A 23,575-nucleotide genomic window follows, 5' to 3' on the forward strand; every position below is an offset into this window, starting at 1 on the left:
AAAAGGAAGCTTGATGGTGTTCAATCAGAGGATTGACCTCTTGCAGGAGCAAATTGATACCCTATGGCAAATCACTCAACCTGGCTGTCAATGAAAGTATGCTGGACTTTGTGTCACTAGCATACAACATGAGAATTTTTCCTGTGCTGCAAATCTGTCTAAACAATTGTCGAGCTATATTTTAGGTAATTGGACTGGAGAATTCGATACTACGATGGAGCAGCTGAGAGTGGCCATTGTCACAGTAAATTCTACCAGAGTGGACGCAGGACTAGCCACAGGATTATCAACATGGATTGCTGCAGCCATGAATCATCTGAAGGAATGGGCAGGCATGGGAGTGTTAGCAGGCCTTCTGGTGTTGGTCTCCTTGGTTTGCCTGTGGTATATATGCAAGATTAGAGTCTCACAACAGTGTGATGCAGCCATGATCATTTAGGCCTTTACAGCCATTGAAGCAGGACATTCTCCCCAAGCATGGTTGGATACCATAAAAAGCTAAAATGATACGCTCAGGATGCAAGGCTAAGCACTGCACTCAGGGTCAGCCGCTTTGGACCCAGAGAAGAGCATGTCTGATTGCATGTGGGTTGATGCCCCAGGTCCCGCCTCTGAGGAAAAGGTATCGGACGGGTCTGATGCTCTTTGGGTGGATGACACCTAAATGAACATCTGTACAAAGTCCCAATTTATTTCTAATATCAGAGATCAGACCTCTACTCTTGCCTGATGCGTCTAAAACAAAAAGGGGGAACTGTAGAGAGCTGTGGAATGCTATGCCTTAAAGATGGAGCTGGTTTCCGCCTTCCACCTTCCCGATGGTGAGTGCTCTCTGTCACGAACAACTCCACATTTGGCTAAGGCCGAGGATCTGGCTTGCTTCCATGTAGGTGGACCTATCTGCATTGCCCCCGTGGCACGCCTGGGTTGGCTACCCAGAGGCTATTTAAGCTGTGGGCTGGCTTTCCCCGGGGTCCGAGGATTGTTCAATGTTCCTGAATAAACTGCATTGAAAAAAAAAATAAAAAAAAAATTAAAAAAAAGAAAAAGAAAAAAAGAGTTGTAGCTGCTTCACAGCTCTTTGAGTGCAGCACCTGCATCTTGCTGTAGATTTCCCAGAGCAGGATGGTCAGGAACTAACTTCTCTGGCATCAGCAGTCTCAGCCCTGCTCCATGATGTACATCTTTGGCTGAATGCAGTCATGACATGCTTCAGGAAATGCTTAAGGCTTTCTTAGGGGAAAAAAATAGACTCTTTCTCTCTCTCTTGTTTTTTTTTTTTTTTTTTGACAGGGTTTCTCTGTGTAGCCCTGGCTGTCCTGGACTTGCTTTGTAGACCAGGCTGACCTCAAACTCAGAGATCCACCTGTCTCTACCTCCCCGAGTGCTGAGATTAAAAGCCTGCACGGCCATGCCCAGGCTCTAGGATGGATATTGGGTCCAGTGAAGACAGGTTGTGCTTCCATGCATAACTACGGTTTTATTATTAGCCTGTCCATTTGACAATCCTATTGTCCTTTCTGTTTGGTTTTCAGACACAAAAGAATCATTAGACTCCCTAGACCTTGGTCAAAATCAGCTAGCTATTCTTACTGTGAACGGTGACTGGGGCCAGAGTGAAAGTAAGAGTGGCTTTGAAGGAATGGAGAGTCAGGAACTCCAGCCCTCAGCTGATGAGAACTACTTTGGCTTGGGTGGAGTTGTGTTCAGCGCCTGCCAACAACCCCACTCCTCCCATGTCTGTCCTGCTTCCAGCAGATCCTCAAGGGGGCATAAGAACAGGCAGCCTTTTCCTTGTTATCTTGGATCCACTCAGGTTCTCAAGCAGAGACAAAATCCTGGCCCCAAAAATCTGGTTACCCACAGGCCAGGAGCCTCAGCTTGGAACCAAAATGAGCACGTTTTGCCAGTCCGCACCATTGTATCTAGTGGCCTTTGGACTAGGTCTCACCACAACTCACCGCTGACAAAGAAAGGAAAGTTTGCTTCCAGGGAAGGGAACAGCAGGGAACCAATTGGAAAACTTGAAATAATGCCAGAGGGCTAATCATAAAACTCCAGGGACCACTGAGGACTGCTGGAGGTGGACAAGAATTGGAGGGGTTCACTAGATGGAAGCTCCAAGTCTTCAAGACAAAAAAAAAAAAAAAAAAAAAAAAAACCCTAAGAAATATATTCAAGGGTACTGTGACACACAGACAAGACAGATGAGAGTCAGCACTCCTCCCTCTCCCCCCAAATTTATTAAAATACGAATCCCTCAGCTCTAAGCTCTTTTGCTCTCCAGGACATCAGGGTGTCGTGTGGGGCCCAGAAATCTGAATTTTAAAATTGCTTTCCCAAAAACCCGCCCTCAAGCTTAAGAATCACTGAGTAGGTCAAGGCTGTTTTAAATGAAGTTGTTCCCCCACCTGCATTGATTACTCTAAAGCTGTGGAGAAGAAGCCCTTACTTAATTCACTACTCGGGGCTCGTCCCACCCAATCCCCTAGGACCAAGAAGCTATAAGACCGGAAATGGGAGCTCTTCCGTAGCAGCTTGAAGCTAGGTGGAAGACTGGGCGAGTCCCAGCCATTACCACGTCAGCATCCTTGTAGGCTATAAGAGCGGAGAGCAGCGGAGAGCCTGCCGGGAGATGTAGTACTCGACGCGGTCTGCGCCTGCGCTCTGACCAGTTGCCGGTGAGCTTGGGAGAACCGTGGGCGCAGAGGCGGTGAGTCCCGGAGCGGCCAGAGGGCGTGGCTGTCCCTGGGGCGCGGGCGCGGGTAACGGGGTTCTTTTCACAGGCTGGGGCCACGCAAACTGGCAAATTTCATTTGTGCTCTGGGTGCCAAGCCCCAGGAGCAAGGAGGAGCGGTGAGCCCCTATTCGTTCAGGGACCCCTCCGCCTCTCCCTGCGACCCGACCAGGCCTTGTGGGAGACCTCGAGGGCTGGGAGTGCCCATCTGGGTGGTTGGACATCGTCATCCGAGAGCCCTTGGGGACCAGTCCCTAACACTGGCATCGGATTTTAAACCAGCTTTTAGGCTTTTCGGGTACATGTCACTCTTGTCGCTTCCCCAAGTGCCCTCATTTCTTAAGGTTGCTTTATGGGTAGGCCCTGTGAGGGTGGATTCACTGAGGGGAGATTTGAGGCGGGAGAAATAATACTCTGTGCTTTAATGAAGTGAAGTTCTCACTAGGTAGGGCCCAGGAAAGGAAACCTAGAGGGTCACTTCCCTGGTAGACGTGGTGGAAGCGTTTGGGTCAGCCAGGGGAAGGCTAGCCAGCTGTGAGGCTGGAGAAGATTAACTAGTGGGTCCACAGCCAAAAGACTGCAGATCCTTGGATGTCCTCCAGCAACGGTTTCATGCCTGGGCTCAGGAAACTAGAAGCTTCCTATGAAGGAGTCTTGACCAGCAATAAGGACTCACTTGAGTCCTTACCTTGTGCCAGGCACGCTGCTATTCACTTTCTGTGCCATTTGGTCCTCGAAGGATATTTTTATGAAGTTGATGCTATCATTATGTGCTTGTTGCAGACAGAGGCATTTGGGTGTGAGGATTACATAGCAAATTATGCCTAAATCCATCTGGCACAGAAGTTTAGGTTACTGTCGCGGTAACGGGTCATATGAAGTCAGTTTCAGTTCAGTTGACTGAGTGGAAAGAGATTCAGGACTTTTTTTTTTTTTAATCGTCTTCAAGAATCTTAAATAAGAGCTGCCTCAGCAAATGCAGGGAGAGAGGGGATCTTTAGTGTATATGGATGTGCAGGTCCTGGGCCCATGTGAGCAACCCTGTGCCTTTGAGACAGCACTAAAAATATATTGCCACTTTTAGTTATTTCAAAATTATTGTATTATCCCTCCTACATTTCTTTTGAAATGTCCATACAGAAAAAAAATCGACCTGGAATTAGATTAAATGGGACTAAATACTGGTAGATCAGTGAGGGCTTATGAAAAAAAAAAAAAAAAAAAAGAGTTCTTACCTGTCACTGTAAGATATTAGAGATGTGCTTTTGGTAATGTTAGTTACTGAGCACCTTAAATTTATCTGGTATATCTGAGAAATTGAACATTTCAGTTTCTGAGAATTTTCAGTTTAAACTTAAAATACCGTATGTTGTTATGGTCATCTAGGACAGAATCTAGAGGATATGTGGGTGAACTCAAGAATTTGTAAATATTTGAAATTGTATGTACAGTTGATTGTGCCTATAAAATGTTCTTCCCAGCTTTGATTTGATTTTCAAACCCACCAGAAAGACTCTGAAGCCTTTGTGGGAGAAAGCAAAACTAAGTCAGGTAAAGGCGGTGAGTATACCATCTTGTAACCATTGCTTTTTCTCCTTTTCATATTTTCCTGCCTTCAGCTGTAAGTGGCTCCCCCCAGATTATTACAGAGAAGAAAAACCCTGGAATCTGAGACACAGACTCCAGATACACTATAAGCTTCTAGAAGAGGTGATGGCTGTGGCCCTGGGCTGTGCAATCCAGGCCTCCTTGAACCAGGGCTCTGTGCTGCAAGAGTATGACACCGACTGTGAAGTCTTCCGGCAGCGATTCAGGCAGTTCCAGTACACAGAAGCTGCTGGACCTCATGAAGCATTCAACAAACTCTGGGAGCTTTGCTGTCAGTGGCTGAAGCCAAAGATGCGTTCTAAGGAGCAGATCCTGGAACTGCTTGTGCTAGAGCAGTTCTTAACTATTCTGCCCACAGAAATAGAGACATGGGTAAGGGAGCACTGCCCAGACAATAGAGAAAGAGTTGTGTCACTCATTGAAGACTTACAGAGAGAGCTTGAAATACCAGAACCTCAGGTGAGAAAAAAAATGTGGGATCTCTGTTTTTAGGAGAACAAAAAGAAATACCAGGCTGCTGGGTCTGTAGCCAACATTTTGGCTCTGATTGCACAGCCCCAAGACTTCTCTGTAGACTTCCAATGTTGTATTCTGTTGGAATCAGCATCTGGGTCTGAGGTTCTCCACTATATTTGACCCTGTGCACTCTCTATGACACACATATGAGAATGCCCCATTTGCTATTTTTAAATGGAATTTGCAGACAAGCACAGCTTATCTAGAAACTTTAATCACAATTAACAATGATTGACTATGGCTCACTAGCTGCTTCCTGTCACACTATAATTAACTGTGAGTTGTAAGTTTGTAGTGGATTTTACTTTGTTAATGAATTGCTTTTCCAAACAGAAGAAGGGAGGAGAGGATAGGGTAAATGTGGCCCACACATTCTAAACTATTTGTTATTTGGTTCTGGAATGATCTGGCTGACACCGAGTCAAGAAGAGTCTAGAAAGAATGCAAAGGAAGGCAACATAGTTTAGTGTAAAGTAATACGTATTTTCTACTAGTGTGTCTGTTCTTCATTTCATGGGAAGACATCATAAAGTGATCATATGCCAGCCCTTCTGCTTTCAATTACTGTGATGGGACAATCAGGAATTCTGACCAAGGTTCCAGTGCTATGAACAATGTTGTCCCTGGTGATGTGATTTTACAAAGTGGCCAAATTTTTTTTTAAATCCTTGGTAAATGGGAATAAATTCTGCAGTTTTCTCTTATTTGTGCAAAAGTGCTAAACTGTGCAAAAGATGTTTGCTTTCTACCTAGTCAGTAGCGTTTGGTTCTTGCTAGGTTCTTTTCATCTCCATGAAGGTTTGAAAAAGTTTCCTGTTAGGGAGAGTGTAGGCAAATCCCTGCATTCTAAGTGATGTGCTCATCTCTGGGCCATTAAGTTCCAGCAGAGCATTGCCTGCCAGCATATTGGTTTCTATTAAGAGCCACCTCTTGAAGGTTCTGTTCAGGGAAGGCATAGATAAGCACTGGGCAAGCTGAACAAGGAAGTAGCAAGAACTTCTACGTGACATTGATAAACCCTTGGGTTTGGGATGAGGGATGGGAGCTGTTGACTTCAATGCAAGTAGTGGCTTACATAGGAAGTTACCAAAGGTCCCTGCATCCCTCCGGCAGCATAGGTGAATAGTTTTCATTATCTTCCTGGTTTTGCTGAAAATAAAAGATTTTTGTCTTTGGGAGATCTGGGCATCCCCTACATATCTCAAGAACCGCAAGCCACTCCTGGCTCTTAGAATGTAACCAGTGCAGCTGGAATCAGCTCTGAGTGTGAAATGCATATTTCCCACAGAGACTTTGTACAAAGGGAGGAACAGGTGGAATAATTCATTAGTAATTATTTGTATTGCTTGTTTTTGAAATTCTGGCACTTTGTATATTTTGTAATAAGCTCATCTCAGTACAGTTAACATACCTTTTTTTTGTTTTTGTTTGGTTGGCTAGGTTTCTAGTTTTTTTTTTTTTTAAAGCATTTTCTGCTGGAACCCCTGGGTTACTTTAAAGCTACAGGTGTGGCTCATGATACTGTTGGTGAGGAATGTCTGACTTCTAAAGTGGTAAAACTAGCTTTACTTCCAGGTGAGTCTAGATTTTGGAGTGATGTGTTTTGGCCTCTCTCTCAGATTGACATGGATGACATGCTCTTGGAAGAACTGGCACCAGTTGGAACAGTATCCATGCCAACCAACTTGCACCTGGAGTCACCTGCACTCCAGGTAATGGAACCTGTTCAGGAGCCCCCAGTGCCAGAGGCCTGGATTCCACAAGCAGGGCCTCAGGATCTGAACTTCAGTGCTGATGGAGAATGCCAGTCCTTTCTGGATCCTGGTAAGGCAAGGGTTTATTTTGTTTTGTGGTTGTTTTTTTAGTTGTATGTGTGCTTCTGTTTGAGAGCTAAAGAGCGCTGAAGCTTTCAGTTTGAATTAGAAATGTGAATGTCCTAATGGCAGTGCACCACTGACATAAAGAAATGGAGGATAAGAAGAACAAGAGGGCTGGAGAGATGGCTCAGTGGTTAAGAGCACTATCAGCTCTTCCAGAGGTCCTGAGTTCAATTCCCAACAACCACATGGTGGCTTATAACCATCTACACTGGGGATCTGATGCCCTCTTTTGGCTTGTAGGTGTACATGCAGATAGAGCGCTCATACATAAAAATAAATAAATAAAACCTTTAAAAAAGATCTTTAAAACAAACAAACAAAACAACAACAACAAAAAGAAGAACAAGAAGAAAAAAATCTCTTTCTAGGAACAGCAGGGAGTGATACACTTTGGATAGAATGTCCCTAGGAGCCGGTTCTAGTGATGGCTTTGTCCAAGGGGCTTTTTACCAGGAATGTTATTTGGGAAAACCTTTCATGGGAGTTTGGATTCTCTGGTTAGGACACAGCTGTCCACCAAACTGAGCCTGTGATGTAAGACCCAAAGGGCCAGTTGCTTTTACGGTATAAAAAGCCCCATTTGAGTAGAATACTTCACAACATGTTCTTTTCAGATCCTTGAAAAAGATCCAGCTATTTATAGGGGGTGAAAAAATGTCAATAAAATTCCAAACTAGAGAAGTGTTTCTAGAATGTAGTGAGGATACCTCCTGCATCAGCTTAATCCAGAGAAGTACAAGGTAAGTTATAGGAGGAGCTAGGTCCAGTAGAGAAAGGTGGCTGAACCATATAACTTGCATGCCCTTGTGTTTCCCTTCCTTTTGGGGTTCTCTGCCCCATTTCTCCCCTCATCCCCATGAAAGATTTGGCTCAAGTGTGGCTGGAACCCCTATTCCCATGGGAACAGCTAGAACATGTTGGCTCTTGGACTAAACTGTACAAGACTAAGACAATAGAAGAACACAACAAAATGGAAATCAGTGGGAAGAATCCGTTGCAAAATGGAAATTCCTGATGCATGAATAAATAGCACAAAGTTGAGGCCTGGAGTTTCTTTTTACAATTTCATTTTTATTAATTCAGCCAACATTCTGAGCACCTGTGAAGAGTCAGGAAAGACTCTGGGGACTGGTGGGAACATAAAGTGGGAAGGCAAGCTTTGGCATCCTGGAGCTCAGAATCTGGTGGGCAGGTGACACATTCAACTACGATATGGAAAGTAATTCTAAAGGACTTAGGATAATAATGGGACACATAGGAGAGTGACCTCACACCAACTACGAGGAGGAAGGGGTTAGGGTAAACACCTGTGGAACCAAAATAAGCCTGCTGAACAAGCAATGCAAGTAAAGAGGGAGAGTAGTCTGAGCAAAAGAAGCACCGTGCACAGAAGAAACTCTAGGGACAAAAAGAACATTTGCATTTGCACTGTGAGGGGCTAAAGGGCAGAGGAGCCAACATGGTGATTATTGAGAGGAAAAGGCTGTCAGTTAAAAATTAAGTTTGAGGGGCTATATGTAAAGTGTGTATATATATTAGCCATTTAATCATAGTCATTTTTATTTAACTAAAGCCCATTTGTTAATTGCAAAATTAATAAAAGAACTTATGTGGAAACTGCAAATAGATCTAACAAAAACAAAAGCTTTAAGAATCCCTTCTCTTGGGGCTGGAGAGATGGCTCACTCAGTTTTAAGACCTTACTGCTCTTGCAGAAGATCTTGTGGAAGATGTGAGCACAGGTTTCCATGGAGGCCAGAAAAGTATATTAGATCCCCTGAAGCTGGAGTTACAGGTAGTTGTGAGTACTTCATGGGAGTGCTGGGAAGCTAACCTAGGTCCTCTGCAAGGTCCACTGAGCCATCTCTCTAGCCTGAGAAGATTATTTTTAATTAATTAAAATGCTTGTATTTATTTATTGTATGTGTCTGTTCATGTGAGGAGGTCAGAAGAGAATCTGCAGGAGTCAAATTTCTCCTACCATGTAAGTTCCTAGAATCAAAATTAGATCTTTCAGGCTTGTAAGCAAGCAGTTTTACCTGATGAGTTATCTCAGCAGCTGAGATGTAGCTTAAGTTTCTTCAGAAAGTCCTGACATATTAAATGTAATAGTGTAAGTAATATTTAATGCCCAGCTATAGTGGAGCTTAAAAAAGTGAGTCGCTGAATATCGGATGAGAACATCATCATTGAAGTTCTCTCTCCCTCTCTTTCTTGTGTTTTTTGAGACAGGGTTTCTCTATGTAACAGCCTTGGCTATCCTGGCTTTGTACACTAGCCTGGCCTCAGTCTCACAAAGATCCGCCTGCCTCTGTATCCCTGAGTGCTGGGATTACAGGTGTGTGCAAGCAAAGTACCTTCTTTCTTAAGCTCCATTTTTTTTTAATTCTTCATAGCACATTCCACTATAGTATTTCTTTTGTGTCATATTCCACAAATATAAATCACTTCTGAAGTTTAAACAGCTTAAAGAAGAAAATGAAAGAAGTGAGTACTTAAAAAAAATATTATTTTTAAAAGTTGGGAATTTCCAGAAGGTTTAGTATGTCTGGCTTAGTGTATGAGAGCTAGCAGAACCCTCAGTTTCTTGCTAAGGAAACCTCTCTATATGCATATCCTCACGACAGGCAGCAGGCTTCCCTCTTAATAGATGATTTCCAAGAAAGCAAGATATATGCCATGATGTTTGTAACCCAGTCATAGATCCAACCCACACTTACAGGGGAAAAAGAAAATCTCACTTGATGAAGGGAAGAATGTAAAGTAATTTGAGGACTTAATTATTTTAGAACAATCATTCACCTATTCATTCTTGGATTTAAAAACTAAATCCATTTTCAGAAACAATATAATAGCACGTGACAGTGGGCACCATTTACTAGCGTGTGGTTTATTAGGTTCAACCACATGATTTCATGAAAAGCCTGAAAGTAAGAAAGCCTGTTCATTGCATTGAACGGCCTTGCAAACTTTGTCAAAGCTCAGTTGACTAAAGGTCTATAGGTTTATTGTTGAATATCTATTCTCAAGAAAGGATTACATTTACACATTTTTTTAAATTATTTTGGTCTTATTAATGCTATCGGTGTAATTCTCTTATTCACTGTATTTTAGATTGTCCTTTGAAAGTATATGGAATTACTGTTGATTTTTGTGTATTGACCATGTAGCCTACAACCATACTTACCTTGTTTATTATGATAGATTCTTTAGGATGTTTATATATAAAATCATGTCCCTATGAAAGGTTTTCTGTCTTCTGCTTCAGTCTGATTACCTTTCATTCGTGTGTGTGTGTGTGTGTGTGTGTCTGTCTGTCTGTCTGTATGTGTGTAGTTTCCCTGGCCAGAACCTTTAGAACAATATGGACTAGAAGTAGTGAAAATACATCCTTGTCCTGTTTTGGCCCCAGAAGAATTTTATTTGTTGTTTTATTATTTCTTTAGCATTAGCTGTGGCGTTTTCATAGATATCATATATTCTTTCCATAGAATCGCTTAGTACAGTCAGACTTAGTCATATTAGTAGTATATACTTGAAATTATATATGCCATTTTGTGTAGTCTTCAATATGTCTCATGACTCTTTTGTGCCCCTCTTACTGCTTTCTTTTGTGTTAAGTGAACACGTATAATGTAGCATTCTATTTGCTTTAATGAACTTTCACTATTTCTAAGTTAATTCCTTAGTAGATAATTACAGTTTACCATGTAAGCTTTAACTTATCATCAGTTCAGAGTTATACTAATGTCATTAAAATTCGGAAACATTAATCCTACATAGGTCTGTATTCATTTTACTTCTGGTATTATAATCAGATTATTATATCAAACATGTTGACAGCCCCACAATACATTGCTATAATTGTTACTACATATAGTTTAAAGAATTTTAAAGAAACCAAATGAAGAAAAGAAAACATATGTTACAATTGTTTTTTAACATCATTTCTGTTTTTTTTTATTTCTTTAGATTTGTTTGAGCAGGCAACTCTAGTCATTTCTTAGCCAAGTACAGATTTTTCTCTCACCTGCCTCATATGTGCTGTTATTGACATGGCATAGGATTTGTTTTCTTAAATCTTTTGAGGGAAAAGAAGCAGACCTTTTGACTTATAATGTCTTTTCTAATTATATGGCAGCTTTTATTTGTCCTATTTTTTCATGTGGCTTCAAGTTACCATCTTGTAGTGTCTCACAGACTGAGGATCTTAATATTATCTGTTTTCAGGCAGGTTGACTAGCAATGAGTAAATAAATAAATAAAAATAAATAAATATCGCATATTTATTTTTGAAGGACAGATTTGTTGATGGTAGAGTTCTTAGTTGACAGTTTTCATTTTCGTTTATTTGACTATGTTACCCCATTGCATTTTAGCCTCCCTTCCTTTTAATGAGAACTCAAATTTTCATCTCAAACTTAATTGGTATTATTAAATCTCTAATCTAGGGTTTAATGTCTTACTAAATTTACTGTGTACTAACTTTAAAACTTTTATTGCATTCATTTATTTATAGGTATGTGTATAAAAATTCCTGGACCTACCACTTGTATCCCAGGAAGTGACTCTAGGTCATCAGGCTTGGCAGTGGAGGCTTTTGCCTACTGAGCCCTTATACTGACCCTTCTGCACACTTTAGTCTAATCAAATTTAATCTCTACTTAAATTATTGGGTCATTTTTTTTTCTGTTTTCCACGGTCTCTCTCTATTCTCTCTTTCTCCCCCTCCCCCTGCCTTTGCTATGATATGGTTGTAGATCTTCTGTTTTCTATCCTCTTTGGAATTATTGAGCTTCCTAGATATGTACATGAGTCTTTTTCATTTTTCAATATACTTGGAGAACTCTTTGAATATTCTTTGAATATTTTCTCTGCTGCCCTATGGAAATACCTGTCATTCCAGAGTGACCATGAAGAAATTCTGTCAGTTTAACCACTTTTATAATACTTAGTTTGGGGGGCAGCTAGAAATCACTAAAATTACCCGGCTATTAATTGATCAAAAATAATAATAAGAAGCTGTAGGGGATGACTTTGTTGTATGACAGCACTTTTCATGGGAAGACACTGCACACACATCTACTCACCCCATATAAAGAACCTGTGATAAACCAAGTTTAGATACCACTAAAGTCTAAGTTGGTGATCCAGTGAGTTTTCTTGGGCTTTCTTTCAGGAATGTGGGGGAGGGGTTACCTACAGGAGCAGAAATGACTCAAAGACAGCTGCCATCACCAAAGCCCACCACAGCTAAGATGACATCTCACAAAGCTGGGAACCTGGAGCACACTGCATAGCCTGCAGGCAGCTCAACAGGTTGGAGGGTGTCTTTTCCTGGTGACTCAGGTAGTCTATGCTGATTCGAGGCAGGCACTACTTTTTGCTTCTTCCAGCCATGAGGTCCAGTCTCAGGGTCTCCTTTGTACCTTTGCTTGCCTGAGAATCTTCTTTGTAGCTATTTTGGGTTGTTTGCCTTCTGTCTTAAAGCTTCCCTGCAGAATGTAACGTTCAATTTTGTAAGAAAGTGCTATACCAACAGCTACATGTCAGAGTTATAGTTATTATATATATATACATATATATATATATATTCTAGTTGTTTCTTTAAATATATAAGTATGAAGCTGAGTGGTAGTGGTATGTGCCCTAGGAAGGAAGAGGCAGGTGGACCTCTGAGTTCAAGGCTAGCCTGGTCTACAGAGAGAGTTCTAGGGTGGCCAGGGCTACACAGAGGAAACCTGCCTTGAAAACCCAGTATATATGAATGATATACATATGAACAGGGGAATATACACATATTGGAGTGTGGAATGTAGCCCAGGCTATCTAGCCTACATTGGCTTCTAAAAGATGGCAGTCTTTCTACCTCAGACTCCCAGGTGCTGCAGTCACAGTCACGAGTTGCTACACCTGGTTGGCCATTTTTACTTCACACTTTTTAAAGTATCTATTCAGTTTGCTTGTCCATTTATTGATTGCACTACTTAGTCTTTTGCTATTTCTCATTTTTCATTTTTTTAGTTCTTTATATATACACTGGATAGTAATTCTCTCAAATGAATAGCAGTGATTTTTCTTAACCCATTCTCTTAATTTATTTCGTTATTCTGTTGTTTCCATTAATGTTCACAAGGTTTTTATTATTATTATTATTTAAACTTGATAGGGTCCCATTGGCCAATTCTTACTATTATTTCCCAAGATAGTGGAGTCCTTTCCAAAAGATTTTACTGATAGCTAAAGTGTTTATCATGTTTTCTTCTAGTAGTTTAAAAGAGTTGGGTCTAATAAGGTCTTTGACTATTTTGAGACAGGGTTCCTCTGTGAGGTATTATGATATGTCTAGCATTCTTTTTTATTCAGGATTGCTTTGGCTATTAGTATCTTTTGTGCTTCTATATGAAATGTAGGGTTTATTTCTATTTCTGTGAAGATTGTAATTTGAATTTTGAAGGCTATATTTAATCAGAAGGTCACTTGGGGTAAAACAGTGTCATTTTTACAATTTCAATTTTGCCAGTTTCTGAACACAGGAAGTCCCTCAATCTTCTAGTATAGTCTTCAGTTTCTTTTATACACATTTTGTAGTTCTCATTATACAAGTATTTTACCTTTTTGTTTAGGTTTATTCCTAGGTACTTAAAGATATTTAATTTAATTTAATTTAATTTTATCATGTGTGCATTGGGGTACATAAATAAAGTGCCTGCAGAGTCTAGACAAAGGAATCATATTCTTCAGACCTGGCGTTACAAGCATCTAACTACAAAACATGCTGCCATGTTCTGATGTGAAGTGCAGAGTACTGCGATTCCTTTCCTTTTTTTTTTTTTTTTTTTTTTTGGTATAGTAGATGGCATTGTTTTTCTGATTTCTTTCTCAAGTTCAGTACTGTTTTACTTTTTTAAGAAGCTATTGGATCTTGTTTGTTGATTTCGTATCCTGCCACTTTGCTGACATTGTATCAGATCTTAGATTCTTTTGTTTTTGGGATCTTACATATAAGTATATCTACGAATAAGGGGAATTTGGTTTCATCCTTTTCTGTTTGTTTCACTTTTATTTCTTTCTCTTGTCTTGTTGTGTTGGCTAAGATTTCGAGTGCTGTATTTTAAGATTAATGAGAAAGAACATAGCATAGAGCTTCCGGTGGTTCTGGTTAAGTTTTTACCAGTAGCCAGATGATTGGTGTTTAGTCCAATCATTTGCTAGATTGTTTTGTGGCTTTTACTGTGGGTTTCTGGAGACAACATAATAATAATGATGATGTAGGTATTTCTGAATCCCGGAGCAGTGCAGATAAGACCTTAAGATGGCTTTCTAATCCTGCAACAGGCTTATATGGTGGAAAGTAGAGGTAACTTTCCCCATTGCCTGTATACTATACAAATTCCATGTTCCAAGTCTAGGCTGTACTTTTGCATTTTGCTGAAGATTGTGTTTTCTGAGTTTCTCCTTATCTTTGCTTCAGTCTGCACCCTCTGTTGGACCATTACCATGTACAAGGATGTTCTTTCTTGTCCTCTGTTCTACCCTTCAGAAAGGTCTGTATTCTCTCATATCTCTGTCTTTTGGTTTCTCTGTACAGCCTTGGGTGTCCTGGACTCACTTTGTAGACTAGGCTGGCCTCAAATTCACAGATAACCTCCTGCCTCTGCCTCCTTGAGTGCTGGGATTACAGACCCGCACCACCACACCCAGCTTCCCCATCTTTTCACAAGTAACACCAGTGCTACCTACCACCAGCTACCTCAAAGGCTGTTTCAATCCTACCCCTAGGAAAACTTGGCAATTATTGAGTGGCTATAATCTGCCATCATGGAGTGTTTTCTGAATCAGTATTTTATATCTCTGCTTGTTAATCTTTTCCAAGTTTTCATTTGTGCCCTTTGTTTCCTTACAGCAGCTTTCCTTTGAGCTGTGACTCTCAGTTTTATTTGATCTATTCCATATTACCCCTGTATCTCATCTTAACATTGAAATCCAAACAAAAATCAAATAGTGAATTTTGAAGTATATTTTTCTTCTTTTTGAGGCAGGGTCTCACTCTGTAATCAAGGTTGGCCTGGAATTTGCACTCTTTCTATTCTAAGTGTAGAATTATAGCATGCACCATTACACTCAGATTAAGTGTAGAATTATAGCATGCACCATTACACTTGGCACATAAATCCATTTGAGTTCTATCTTTCATGTCTTAGTCTTAAAATTAGCAAGATGCAGTGGCACACATCTTTAATCCCAGCACTGGGGAGACAGAGGCAGACGGATCTCTGTGCATTCCAGACCAATCTGGTCTACAAAGTAACTGCACGACAGCCAGGGCTCTGTTAAACAGAGAAACCCCGTCTTGAAAAGAAAAACTTGAAATATGTGCTCTTTGTGTTGCTGTTAAAACAAACAAAAGAATTTGTGTCTATTCCTCATGTCTTAATCTGAAATACAATTTTTTGGATTAGTATTTGCTTATGTGTGCCATTTAAATAATCCGAATATCTAACCATCAGCCCATTTGTTATCTCCAGTTGACCTTTTCCAGACCAAATGTTACTGTAGAATACTAGATGTGGCCAGCAGTGAGACTTAAGAGGAAGAGGCAGGAAAAATAGGGTACAAATGAAGGCTGGATATGTGAGTACTAGAAACTACTTGGTTGTACTTAGGATGTCAGAGAGAAATACACCTAACAGTTAACTTGTTTATTTTGAAATGTCCTTTCTGGGGCTGGTGAGAAGGCTCAGTGGTAGAGGATACTGGCTGCTCTTCCAGAGGTCCTGAATTCAATTTCCAGCAACCACACGGTGGCTCCCAACCATCTATAAAGGAATCTGATACCCTGTTCTAGCATGCAGGTGTTCATGCAGACAGATAACCCAGACATTAAACAAAATACATAAATAAAGAATTTTTAAATGCCCCTTTTAGAGTTCTTTTGACACATAAAGAGTGCTTTTGCTGCTGCCAATTAAGTTCAATAAAATAGAAATATTTCTATGAAGGTATGAAGTAAACTTATTCTAGTAAACAATTTTCTTTTTTTTATTTTTCTCAATGCAGTTTATTCAGGAACCTTGAACAATCATCTGACCCTGGGGAAAGCCAGCCCACAGCTTAAATAGCCTCTGGGTAGCCAATTTTCTAATGCCTCTGCTTGTATCACTCTTCTTTGATATGTAGGTTTATGCCACTCTTCTATAATGTGTATGTTTACACCACTCCTCTTGGCACATGTTTATATCACTCTTCTTTGATACATATGTTTATACCACTCTTCTATGATGTGTGTTTATACCACTCTCCTTTGACACGTATGTTTACACCACTCTTCTTTGATACATATGTTTAGACTGTTCTTCTTTAAGCACTCAACAGCAGTGTTTTCCCATTTTTTATATGCCAACATTTTATAAAGATTTACTCCACATTTTAGGTCTGGCATAAATAAATGCATTTTCAAAATAAATACAGAACTAAGTGCATTGCTTTGAGCACACAATTGATTTACTCACCTGAAAATACAAAAGGATGGCTTTCCCAATTGTTGTTTTGTTCTGTCTTTAAAGAAAGAGTCTTATAAATGACTCTAGATGAAGGAACAGTAATTGAGGATGATGTGGGAATTAAGAGGCCATGTATCCATGCAATAAGCCTATATTTTAGAAAAACACTTGATGAGTCACATTGTCATGATTTTCTCTTTTCTCAGGTTATCAGTTACCAAAGCTTGATATGAACTTCCCATTGGATCATAGAGAAGAGACATGGGTAAAAGAATTGCAAGATCCCAAAGAAATGAAACAATTACTTGATTCCAAGATTGGTAAGTAATGATTCAGTTATATTCTCAGGAAGAATCAGCAGTAATCAGGGTAAAGAGCTTAGAACTGTGTTTAGGAATTTCTACATTCACTATTTACTGTCCTTCACTCCACCCCACCCCTACCCCGAGCACAATGACATTTTCAGTATCTATTTCTTCTCAGGTTTTGAGATGGGAATAGAAAATGAAGAAGATACTTCAAAACAGAAAAAACTGGAAAATATGTACCCATTTGTTGTAACTTTAGAAGGGAATAGTCTTGATGATCCTATTTTGCAGAAGGATTATGTGCAGTTAGAAAATCAGTGGGAACCACCCCCAGAGGATTTACAGACAGATTTAACAAAACTTGTAGATCCTCAGAACCCCACTCTAGGAGAGACACCTGAAAACTCCAACTTGGAAGAACCTCTCAACCCAAAGCCTCCAAAGAAAAAGAGTCCTGGAGAAAAACCTCACCGATGTCCTCAATGTGGAAAATGTTTTGCTAGGAAGTCACAACTTACTGGGCACCAGAGAATTCATTCAGGAGAGGAACCTCACAAATGCCCTGAATGTGGAAAAAGGTTTCTGCGCAGTTCTGACCTTTATAGACATCAGCGACTTCACACAGGCGAAAGACCTTATGAATGTACTGTATGTAAAAAGCGATTCACTCGGCGCACACACCTTATTGGCCACCAGAGAACCCATTCTGAAGAAGAAACTTATAAATGTCTGGAGTGTGGGAAAAGCTTTTGTCATGGATCAAGTCTTAAAAGACACCTGAAAACTCATACAGGTGAAAAACCTCATAGATGTCATAATTGTGGAAAAAGTTTTAGTCGGCTAACCGCGCTTACTTTGCACCAGAGAACACACACGGAAGAGAGACCTTTTAAATGTAGTTATTGTGGGAAAAGCTTTAGACAGAGACCAAGCCTCGTAATTCACTTAAGAATCCATACAGGGGAAAAGCCATACAAGTGTAGTCATTGTTCCAAAAGCTTCAGGCAGCGAGCAGGCCTTATTATGCACCAGGTCACACATTTTAGAGGACTTCTTTAAAAATTGTTAAAGGAAACAGGTCCTATCAAAAGTTAACACTAGCTCACAGACACTGTAGCCTGCACTAGCTGTTTGTCTTAGAAGTCTTTTGTCTGAACTTGTAAGTATAACTTTGAGGGGTGCTATTATTAAAAACCATCTTTCAAGGTATATGAGTTCTAGAGTGTCCACCTATTCTTGCCGTTTCTCTGATTTTAATATATTCTGACTCTTTATGTTTAATTGCAATGGAAATTTTTGGTATCAAGGCAGCTGTATGATAAGCATAAGCACAAAGCAAATAAATGGTGGCAGTTGTTTATAGGTAGGACCAATATAATGGATAAGTAACAGTATCTGTCACAGTGCTACCACACTGGTTCTCCTGTATAATTAGTAAAGCAACCAGTAGATAGATGTGCCCCAAGTGGCTAGAAACGAGGCAATGAACTTTGTCCCGCATAATAAACATGTTTCAGGGGGATTAGGATGAAGAGGATGCCATTGGCCTAAGGAGCAGGCTTGTTTCCATTTACAGTTTTATGCTTAGAGAAGTTGTGATATTAAGTTTGGAATTTTATGGAGTTTGCTGGTCTGCTTAGTTAGCTGTCTCTGGTAATGGCGATTAGAGTGGAGTATTACATTTAGAACTGTATGCTAGGTCTAGCAGAAATAACTTGCAGTTGAAGTCGTACAAGTAGAATATAATTTTATTTAGATGGACTGAAGAACAAGTATCCATGGATTTTCATTCTGCTTTCATAGTCTCTCATGTTTATTTCAGTGCTTTTGAAATCTTGTCCGTTGTCTAAATCAGTGTCTCTCTGAATATGTGTCATAGAATACTCTGTTCTGTAAGATGTTCTGCAAATAATTTTGGGAATTGCTTCTAGCTATTTGTCCTTCCTAGACTCATTATGCTCGTCAGCATATGAGACTCTTGGAAAGGTCCTAGTTTAGTAAGGGGGTGCTAAGGTACCTCTTGTAGCTCAGTGCTTTCCAAACTTATTTGACCCCAGAACCTTTTAGTAGTATTCCGCAAGTATCCCTTAGGACACACTGCCTTAAAACAGGATTTCTATAGCTATCAGTGTAGTCCTGTCACTGTAAATCTAGTTATTTGTAGTTTCAATGACTTTATGAAAAATTATTTGAAGATATAGATCTTTTGTATTATACACACGTCATTTCAAGGATATTAAAAATCATCAATTCACATAATTTGTGGGTTACTTAGTGATTTGCAGCCTCTGAATTTTAATTATACTTACACACAAACACACACATACCATTTTAAGGTGGCAAAGATCACTAATTCAGATAATTTATGAATTATCTGGTGATTCTTAACCTTCTTGAATTTTACTTATCACACACACAAACACATACATACACAGAGTTGCTACTTATATAAGTGTTGTCATGTAATCATAGTAATAATTCAAATCTCATAGTAAGGGAGAAAGTCTCATTATCAATCAAAGCTGTTGATATGTAAAAATACTCATTGAACTTAGTCCTTGTTATTAGATTCAAGAAATGGGACATTCAAGTATATTCCCTTTATGAGGATATGCAGTCATCTTTCAAGTAGAACTAAGGAAAATATATCTCTTCATTGGATTGAAGTTCTTGGAAGTGATATTATAAGTATTTGGCGGGTATGTATTATGTGCCTAACTTGTCCTGTTCTAGTCTTAATGGAAGTTAGTAACAAAATATAATTTGTGTGTAAGGCTCATAAAGAGTTTATAATATCTATAGTTAAACAAGAGTTGGGAAACAAGTGGAAAACAATACAAGAGACCTTGTAATTAAGTGCCAAATCCTTTAAAGTGCCAGAGCCAGGATGTGTCTTTAATTCTTGGCATCCAGGTCCCTGTATGATGCTGCTAATAATTCTGGGATGAAAATTAGACCCCAGTAACATAGGAGGAGTCTGAATGTAGAGATTAAAAATACAGAATGTAATGGCTTCTCTCTCTCTCTTGTGGAATAGCATTCAAACCAGAACAGTGCCTTAGAATGGATGTGCCCAACTGCTCTGTATTTATATACTATTTTAATAAAGTGAAAATGTATGTATGCTCTTTCTGATTCTCTTGCATTAAATAATTATTTGAATGACTTAGAGCTACTTCCCTTGTGCAGGAGCAACAAGCACCCCAATAGGTATTATATACTCTTCCCAAGTTGGAATCACTTTCTGACTACAACCCTAGTGCTATGGTTAGGCATTACTTTAGCTTTTCATACAGTCAACTTTAGCTAGCCTGATTGGTGATAAATATATGAACTGCATCCTTTCCCTCATCTCTCCCATGAATACATTTATAGAGGGTAGAAAATATCTTGTATTTACCCCTTTGTTATGTACTGTGCCCTATGTAGAATAGTAACCACTAATAAACATTTGTGGCATTAAATCAAGAGACATATGGAGTAGTACTTGGATACAGGATACATTATTAGTACATTGCATTCATATGCCTAATTTGGGCATAAATAGAACCTACTTCCTATCATAAAGGATACCCAGACTGACCTCATAAGTACTATGAAGACTAAATGAAATATATTTTGTTCAGGTCCTACACAGTATCAACATTAATAAATATCTAAAACATGGTACTTTATATTTTAATATAATAATAAAAGCATTTGAGATTTTTCTCTTAACTATGGCCTTAATCACATTCTATAATTTTTATACACAATTTTTTGATTATAAAATTGTTTGTTATGATAGTTTTTATTATATTTACCCCATTTTATGTCAAGAGCTATACAGTATTGCCATTTTCACTTTAATTTTTAGTTTTGCTATATTGTAATTGAAAAATCGGTTACATTCTATTGCTGCTTCTAAACTTTTTTTTGTTTTGTTTTGTTTTTTGAGACAAGGTTTCTTTGTGTAGTCTCAAACTCAAAGATCCACCTGCCTCTGCCTACCGAGTGCTGGGATTAAAGGCATGCACCATCACACCCAGCTTAAACTTCATTTTATTTTCTTTTTATATGTTTACTTTATATCTTGATGGCAGCTTCCACTCCCTCCTCTCCTTCTAGTCCCTCTATTCCCCCCATCCTCCAGCCCTCCCCTTCTCAGAAGAGAGGAGGCCTCCCATGGATATCAGCCCACCTTGGCATATCAAGTTTCAAGGTGCATTTTCTTCTGCTCTGACTAGACGCAGCAGCCCAGTTCAACTTCATTTTTTTAAAAGACTTGTATTTATAAAATTTGTTAAGCATTCTAAAAACTATGGAAGAGAAGGGTTTCATTTGTGCATGTAATATTTAGAGTCTTGGCCTCATCATTTTTGTGAAGGAACAGGAACATAGAGAATGGTTTGCTCCTGATTCTGTCTCCCTATAGATCACCTTCCCTTGGCTAATACGAATTTTTTAAATGTCCTATGGACTTACATGTTACAATTTGAATAGCTGTCTTGAGTAAACAGAGGAGGTCAGACCAAATATGTAGCATGGCCTCTTCAAGGCAGGTTCGGAGCATGAACTCCCAAGATCCCATCCTTGCCCCTCCTGAGAGCAGACAGAATGCACAGAGGTCCTTTTAACCTTTTCCACGACCCTCACCTCCTGAATCAGCAGGCTTTGCTTCATTGCATGCCATGAGGTGGCAGAAGAGAGGCATTGCATCTGCAGTCCCTAAGGCATTCTGAAGGGTACCAGTGTTGGGCTCTTCCAGGAAACTGCTCCAGCTGCATCCCTTTCCCCCCTGTCAGTGCTTGCCTGGCCTGGAGTGGATATGCTAAAAAAGACTCAGAGCCTTCCTGCCCAGGCCTGCCCCTGCTTCTATACTCATCTGTAGCATATAAATAATGGGATGGGAAGAGGATTTCCATCTGTCACCCTTGATAATCTAGTTTCTCAATCGCCAATTCAGGTACTTAGCCACTGCAATTTCTGTGGCAGACTAGATTCCTTTCTACACTCAGCAATATAGTATAGGTTACCTTATCAAGTCTTTTCTGGCTTACATTGTTAGGCAGGTCTTCTCAAAGATCCAGACAAAACTAAGTTCACACTTCCTAACTTTACTAAGACATTAAAATATTACAAAATGTAACGCATGCACACACGTCAGTAAATTAGGTGGACATATCCTGAGGAACGGCATTCAAGGTTTTTTTTTCTATCTTCACGTGCACACACACACACACACACACGTAGGAAATTGTGTGCTAGAAAAGCATCTATTTAAATAAAACGCGATAAAATAGAAAACAAAACAAATGTTAAGGATATAAGACATAAATTATATAAAATACAGATAACAAGATAGCCAGTGTACATCCTGTCTTAGTAGTTACATTAATTTGTTTTTTTTATGTGAATGACCTTTGACTGAGTGTATATCTAGTCTGAGTACCATGTGTGTGTCTATTTCCTGGATACTGTGAATCAAACCTGTGTCCTCTTGAAGCGCTTTTAACTACTGAACCTTTTCCCAGCCCCAAATCACATTACGTTTGAATAGGCTAAATAGTTAATGAAAATGTAGTCAGGTGGTGGTACACACCTTTAGTTTCAGCACTCAGGAGGCAGGTGAGTTAGAGGTCAGCCTGATCTACAAAGTGAGTTCCACAATAGCCAAGGAAACCCTTTCTGCAAACAAACAAATGGAAAATGTAAACAGTAGCTTAGTGGATTTTCTTCTTTAAAAAATGTTATGTTTGTAGGTATTTTGCCTGCATGTATGTCTGTAACACTACATGTGTGCCCACAGAGACCAGTAAAGAGAGTTGGGTCTCTTAATACTGGAGTTAGAGAATTGTGAGCTTCCATGTGGGTACCAGGCATTGAACCTGCATCCTCTGAAATAACAGCCTGTGCTCTTAAGGGTGTCTCTAGCTCCCCTCGGTGGTTTTTAAAAGTATGATCCAACTGAGTAAAGGCAACAGGACCACACCTGAAATGTAAATACAAAATAACCTAGAAAGTAAAAAGGTGGAAAACAATAGATCTTAAATATGCATGGGCATGTAACAATATTAATTATAGAAGAGGTCATGAACTTGAAAGGCAGTTGTGGAAGAAATGGAATGGAAATAATGTAATTACAGCAGTGAGTAATCATATCCAAAATTCTCAAAAATTTAAACTAAAAAAGTGTGGGAAAAGGTATTGAACTCTCACATGTATCCCTTCAAACATATAATTATCATATGCTATTCAAAAATAAAATAAACTTCATAAAGATGTGCAAAACAATACCCAAAAGAAAGCTAGAGTTGATATACTAATGTTAGGAACAATATGTGTTTTGTCTTGTTTTTATAATTTTTATTTGATTTTTGAGATAATGTAATTACACCATTTCTCCCTTCCCTTTATCACCCCTCTTAACCTCTCCTTTATCTCTTTCAAATTCATGGCCCCTTTTTTCATTAATTGTTGTTACATGTACATATATATTCCTAAATGTATATACATATATATTCCTAAATACCTTGCTCAGTATACTTGTATATACTAGTAACTACAATGTTACTTTTCCAATATGAATAATTGTTAAATTGTTCTAACATATGAAGTATCTACTGATTGTTGCTAAAAGTTCTTGTTATAAGAAAAACAACATTGATGAAATAGTCTAGCTAATTAACTCAACAAATAATTAAGCAAGAAGAACAATAACTATAAGAAGGATTGATGTCCAAAATTGCTACAGTATCATTCAAATTGTCCATTTTTCATCAAAACATGACAAGATAAAAAATGACAGAGTGGTGGTGGCACATTCCTTTAATCCCAGTACTCAAGAAGCCAGAGGCAGGTAGACCTCTGTGAGTTTGAGACTAGCCTGGTCTACAAAGCAAATCCAGGAAAGCCAGGGATACACAAACCCTGTCTTCAAAAACAAAAACAAAAAACCAACCAAACAAAAACAAAACAAAACAAACAAAAGCACAGAATTCTCTTTCCTCCAATATATCAATAAGAGTACTGGCTAATCATTGC

At 39.2% G+C, this 23,575-nt stretch overlaps 1 protein-coding gene across 2 annotated transcripts; it reads left to right on the forward strand.

Moving 5' to 3' along the window:
- Positions 1-2,646: 2,646 nt before the first annotated feature.
- On the forward strand, positions 2,647-19,675 carry Znf449 (zinc finger protein 449). 2 transcript variants are annotated; one of them, XM_021628877.2, is made up of 5 exons: positions 2,647-2,713; positions 4,357-4,804; positions 6,481-6,685; positions 16,451-16,564; positions 16,728-19,675. In XM_021628877.2, the coding sequence occupies exons 2-5, from the start codon at positions 4,451-4,453 to the stop codon at positions 17,609-17,611; spliced, it is 1,557 nt and encodes a 518-aa protein (XP_021484552.1). In that variant the 5' UTR covers positions 2,647-2,713; positions 4,357-4,450; the 3' UTR covers positions 17,612-19,675. The 2 variants fall into 2 exon arrangements, with proteins under 2 accessions (XP_021484552.1, XP_060230464.1); XM_060374481.1 differs by lacking the exon at positions 2,647-2,713 and adding an exon at positions 2,726-3,035.
- The last annotated feature ends 3,900 nt before the right edge of the window (positions 19,676-23,575 follow it).

The sequence above is a fragment of the Meriones unguiculatus genome, chromosome X (assembly GCF_030254825.1).
Source record: "Meriones unguiculatus strain TT.TT164.6M chromosome X, Bangor_MerUng_6.1, whole genome shotgun sequence".
In the NCBI taxonomy this organism is placed as follows: Eukaryota; Metazoa; Chordata; class Mammalia; order Rodentia; family Muridae; genus Meriones; species Meriones unguiculatus.